General features: G+C 43.8%; 1 protein-coding gene across 1 annotated transcript; it reads left to right on the top strand.

Moving 5' to 3' along the window:
- The first annotated feature begins 2,081 nt into the window (after window positions 1-2,081).
- Window positions 2,082-3,845, top strand: gdf3 (growth differentiation factor 3). Its single transcript, XM_029530782.1, has 2 exons — window positions 2,082-2,367; window positions 2,992-3,845. Exons 1-2 carry the CDS (start codon window positions 2,082-2,084, stop codon window positions 3,843-3,845), a joined length of 1,140 nt encoding a protein of 379 aa, XP_029386642.1.
- The last annotated feature ends 2,419 nt before the right edge of the window (window positions 3,846-6,264 follow it).

The following is a 6,264-nucleotide window of genomic DNA, read 5'->3' as shown; positions in this document are numbered from 1 at the left end:
TCCCACACACTGTGGTGCTTGTTGGCCGGTTTATCTAATGCTCGATCCAAACTTTGCCTCCTCGTGGATCAATTCAGTGAACAACAAATGTTTTTCAGATTTCATTTGATCAGAAAACTTGTCCTTCCTTATGTGAAGTTATGTTTGAACATCTAAAAAGTATGCTTCAAGTCCAAAGCAGAGTTTAAGTGGAAATGAATGTGAGATCAATTCATAAGAATGTATGTGCACTCTTAAATATCAGTTTCATTTCCAGTTTACAGAAAGGAAGAATTTATTCTTTATTCTTTATTCTGGATATGTCTTCAAAAACACAATAGGATTTAATTTAATGACTTTATTTATCTGTAACAAAAGCAGCAGAGACAAATGTGAACATCAGCAGTGAGCTCTCAAATATAAAAGCAGCGATGAGAGGAAAGGCTTAGGCTGAATCTAGCGGTGTGCTCTGTGTATCTGTTCAGCTGTAGTTCTGTGTCTGTCTGAGGGTCCCACGTGAACGCGTGTGACCAGGTGAGACTTTTAAATAAGGATCAGTGCACATTATTGTCTTTTTGTCTTACCTATCAGTGGGTTGTTCATATACAGTGTGTGTGTATTTATTCTGTGTGTCTGTGGGGTGTGTGTGTCGCCAAATCCATGTCTGAGCTATGCACACACACCGCTAGGTGTTGAATAGATCAGTGAAGTAAATCTTCATTGGATTTATTCAAGCATTTATTTGAAAGGATGAATGTCAGCTACTTCTGCCCTGCCCCCAGCTACCCCCATACCCCCATCAGGACACACACACACACACACACACACACACACAGTGTAACCACAGCCTCCAGCTCTTGTTTGACCATTGTACATACTGATGTGTAAATAGTGATTCAAATCAAATCATCTTTGATTGCCAACTATATTAAAAAAAAAAAAGTCATTGGAACCGTCTGGGTGTGTGATTTTTATCGCAGCGCGTCAGCTGTAACCAGCAGCATGAACCTGCCGCCTAAACAGCCTCCATCTTCTTTTCACGCAGCTTCAGAGCCCGATCAGCCAGTGGAGCACTGATGAGGCTGGACAGGTGACCTTCTCACTACACTGGAGGAAAAAAATACTTTCTTTGTGACCACTAAAAAAAAAAAAAAAAGATGTGTGTCTGCATCACTTGTTGGTATCTAAGTGGAAGCTATTTTCTTGACATTGCAATTAACATTTTGAGTGAATCAAGTTTTGTGTGAGTAGACGGACTCAGAATCAGAGCCACATTTCTCTGGAAGTAGAGAGATGAGTGGAAAATTCCACCTTAAACATGAACATGGATGAATGGAAATAAAAGCCTGTGAGACTTTCATGGAAGACAAATGTTGACTGTTCCATCATTGTTCAACACAATTATTGCCACAAATTTGGTGTACCCCACCCAAGAGGGTCCCAAAAGAAGTCTGGAGGACTGAAAAGGTGATTTAAAAACAAAAAGGAATCAAGATTGCTGCAAGTTTGAAGAATATCTGACAGGAAATACCTCCGATGGACACTAGATGGAGGAATAAACCGACTGCAGAGGACATGGAGATAAATCAGACCTCAGATCAGATCTCAGTCCAGGCCTGACGTTGGTCTGCAGCTGAAACAACTCTGAATCCGAGGATGGAACCTAATGATCTTAAATTCTCCGGGATTTTGTTAACATCCTGTTTTTCCTCCGAGAAAGCAGCTGCTTCACAACGTTTCTTTTCAAACAGCATCAGAATTGAAAATGAACGTGAAGTGTTTTTTTTTTAATCTACAACTGAAACTTTTGGGTTTGGTGAACAGACCCACGGCTTGTGTCTTAGAGTGACACATTTTTGGTTCATTAGAACTCGATAACAACATGAAGTATTTTTCCAGCATTGGGCCTTGTGCTTTCAGCTTTGGTTGAGGATCTCCACTGACCTGAGATCCGTTTGTGTTCCCGCCCCTCTCACCTTATCTCATTAACATAATGATGCAGCTGCACACCGGGAGGTCCCCGGGGTTAAAACAAACACTGTGTCCGCCTCCTGGGAGCCACATCTCAGGCGAGGACCCGGGAGGACTGCTGGGGGTCAGACATGGGAGTCATCGCTCCTCTGGTGCTGCTGGCTGGGTGTTTTCTGGCCGGGTGTGATCCGACACATGTGGAGGAGATGCAGAACCAGGAGCGGCTCTTCCTCGGCTCCCTCGGCCTCTCCGGGAGGCCTCGGCCCGCCGGGAGCCACCAGTCCCGGCGGAAAGTCCCCTCCGCCCTCTGGACGATGTTCCGGAGGTCGGAGAACATCCAGAGCCGGGAGGGAGACCCATGCACGGTGTCGGAGTACGGAGTCCGAGGCAACATCATCAGATACGTGCAGGACCAAGGTATGGCTCAGGCTGTGACCGAGTCTAAGACATCACAGCCTCAAAAGCTGGTGAGAAGATGAGTTCATAGCAAGACGGTTTATTTTGAAGAGGTGTCAGCTTGGAGCTCCAAAAAACGCAGATCTGCAGAGTTTAATTCCGTTAACAGTAACTGTTGCATCTGGGGGGATTTTAAGATAGTAAATAACTATGATGTTGACAGAAAATGGAAAAACTTTCTCATATAACAACAGACAGACACATGAATATTATTTTCCACAGGGCCAGTAAAATGGAAGCAGATTTTTTTTTTTTTTTTTATCAGTTTCTGGACGATTCCAAACTGTGTAGGTGAACAAACAAATATTCCTGATATTTCACAGCTCAAACAATTAAAATGCATCAAAGCTTAATTTTTTTTTTGTGTTTTGGAATCAAAAGCGTATGAGAACTTAGATCATCCTAAGATGTTTGTTCTAACAATAATGTTTATTCAGTAAATAATAATAATATTAATAATTCAGCTTCGCTCTTGTGCAGTGTGAGTTCGAGAAGTCAGAAGTTGTTGTTCTGCAGGATTTAAGTTTGTCATCCACTCAGTTTGAACCGTGTTACGTCTGACCCGCCCGTGCTGGTGCTTTGCAGGTAGACTGGTGTCTGGATGGAGCAGCAGCTGTCAGGTCTGTCTGGAGAAGCAGCTTTTCTTCAACATGTCTGTCCTGCAGCCTGTGGAGCTGCTAACTCTGGCTCAGCTTGAGGTCAAGTTCCACTGGAACCCCTTCAGATCTGCAGAGCTGCTGCAGGGGCCCCGGGCCCTCAGTGTGTCCCTGTACAAAGTGATCCGAGCCACGCTGAGGGGAGCCAATCCTCAGGCCAACCGCAGACTCCTCCTGTCCCAGTCTGTCCAACTGCAGCCTGAATCCACCTCCCTCACCTTGGACCTCACCTCGCTGGCAGAGAACTGGCGAAAACCAGGACACAACTACGGTTTGGTTATAGAGCTGCTTCCTCTCCGCACAGAGCCAGAGGAGCTTCTTCCTTTTCACCCTGGGAAATCCCTCCCATTGGAACCAGCTCTCACTCTGCCCCTGATCCAGGCCTCCCTGGTAGCCGTGTCTCTCAATCCCCACCAGTGCCGCTCCAGGCAGAGGAGAAGCACCGTCCACCTCCCTGTGACGCCCAGCAACGTGTGCAAGGCCCGACGCCTCTACATTGACTTCAAGGACGTTGGCTGGCAGGACTGGATCATCGCTCCACAGGGCTACATGGCCAACTACTGCCATGGGGAGTGTCCGTTCCCGCTCAGTGAGAGCCTGAACGGCACCAACCACGCCATCCTTCAAACCCTGGTGCACTCCCTCGATCCACATGGGACGCCCCAGCCCTGCTGCGTCCCCATCCGCCTGTCTCCGATCTCCATGCTGTACTATGACAACAACGACAATGTGGTGCTGCGTCATTACCAGGACATGGTGGTGGACGAATGTGGATGCCGATGACCACGATGTTTCTGATTCTTTTCTTAGCTTTTCCACCCATGTCAGATTTTTCCTGTCACTGCAGTTTGATCATTTTTTCATTGTGTAATGTCACGTCTTTGAATCATTGGTTTTAAAGATTTATCGGTTTGTCCTCAGGGAAGTTGGAAGGTTTTTAAAAATAAGACACAAATAAAAATTACAAACCAAACTGGACACTGGTTTATATTTCATTCACTAGTTTTGGTGGAGTGTCCTGTTAATCCACCGTAGTCTCAAGGTTGAATAATCAGAGAGGCACTTGATAAATTCTCCATAAATCAAAAGCTCCAGCCTTTCCTTTTAAATGGGGCTAGGTTTGGGTTGGGGCAGGGGGCTAGTCTTTAAATGTCTGAACAATCAGAAGCCCAAGCACATCAAATTTGCAGTGATCGAATGAGAGAAAAGCAGTAAATGCAAACAGAAGACTTTCAGTTGACTTATTGATTCACTTTATTTCTTTATTGCAGCCTGAAGATAAAACTTGGATTGTCTTGGAAAATAGTTGCTCATTTCAAATAAGAGGATTTGCTTTACAGACAGAATTTTGTGTCCTTTTATTAGTAGCGCTAATACATCTCCTGTCACATTTAAGTTTTGAACTGTGACATCTACTGCTTTTCATGGCTCTTCATATATATATATATGTTACTGATGATGTTTTAATATTCACTACAGTAAAGGTGAGACCACACATGCGACCAGAGCCAGTTTAAATGTTCCCCTGATAGAGACCAGCCACTCTTTTTATCTGCTCAATAAGAAATGAACTCTCTTATCTCACTTTCCTGCGTGATAACTCACCCTCCCCCTCCCTCGCTGAGCCAGACAGACCACTGGGGTTGCCATGACAACGGCTGGTCACCACAGCAACCGGGAGAGGCTGACAGGTTGTAGTAATTAGTGAGATGAGTTTGGGGTGTGAAGACGCAGAGAAGAAGAAGAAGAAGAAGAAGAAGAGACCAGCAAGCAGATTTTGGCTCTGTCAGCGTTCTCAGTGGGGTTATGTTAATGTTTGTTGGGAAAACAGGTTTTCTAAAGGTTCCCACACTCTGTTTCTGTCTTCCTCAGGATGGGAGAACATTATTTAACTTCCCCTTGTCAAGATCAGTTTTCAAACTTTTTATCCAAACATCATTACCCCCCTTTTCTCTCCAACAATCAGTTGTAAATGACTCAGATACAGACATAGATGTGCAAAATACAGAGAGGAGCATCTAATTTAATTACTATAATGAAAATATTGTAAATTACTTGATATGAACACTGTTCTATTATTGGAAATATAATACTCAAAATCAGTCAGGTTTTTTTAATTGATGAATTTATGGCATTTTTTATGCCCTATTTAACAATAATGAAATGTATTCAAAGTGAGAGATGTCCTGTATAACCATTTGTCTTATGCTGGCCAAAGATTAAAATAAATATGAACATCTCTAATTGTTGAAAGATGCTTAATCTGAAAGCCCTGGTGAAGTACTTTCACTACCATTAGGGTTGGTTTTTCATCCCAGTCTGCTTCCCTCTCTGTTTATTGTTCTGCCAGTTTAATATCACTTAACTGACACAGAAGATGAATGAAAGGCAGGGAGGGATAGACAGGAAGAGGAAGGAGCCTCCGGCACAACAGTACTTTGCTATCAAAGACAAAGTCATTTCCGCTTCACCCTCTGAGGCCAACAAAACCCAGTCTCTCTAACAGCCAGACTCACAGTGTGTGCGTGCGTGCGTGTTTTTATCACTTTCTATAAAACTCCCTCACTCTTCACCTGAGTGAAGCTTTACTCAGTTTCTAAAGAGCCTTGAATTGAAATTGGTCCTTATTAAGCTTTACGTTGATGACATTGGTTCTCTTATTGAAGCCCGAGGACACTTAGCAAACTGGATTCGGACCAAAAGGTTAGTTTGTTTTCAGCCATGTTAACACCAGGGCTTAAGGATGCCCACGGCAGCCGATTGTCCAGATTGAAATATCTCAATGCCTTTTGAAAGATTTTACCTGACATTTGGGATGGTGCAGAATCTAGCAGTCTGGATTGTTTTTTATTTTCTCTTGTGCCACCATGAGCTTAACAGTTGTGGTTTTGGGTGAAGGCCTGGCCACAGGAAGAGCACCATCCCAAGGCCCACATTTGGAACTGGACCAAAGAAACCCATCGCTGTTAACATCGACATCGGCCTCTGCTGTATTTTGTGTATGGTTGATGAGCAAATATTAGCTTTCACTTAAAAGTAATTACCGGAAGTGATCGATTTAATTGTGCTTCACATTAGCATGTGAGCTAGTTGATAAAACAGTTTCAGTGAAAATTCGCCTTTATCGCGAGGCCTTCGTTATCGACCAATCAGAGCAGATATTTATTGACCCCGTGGAACACTTGATGACCCTTTGACCTTT

This window comes from Echeneis naucrates, chromosome 21 (genome assembly GCF_900963305.1).
Source record: "Echeneis naucrates chromosome 21, fEcheNa1.1, whole genome shotgun sequence".
NCBI lineage: Eukaryota > Metazoa > Chordata > Actinopteri > Carangiformes > Echeneidae > Echeneis > Echeneis naucrates.
This window is presented reverse-complemented; position numbering and strand designations above follow the sequence as displayed.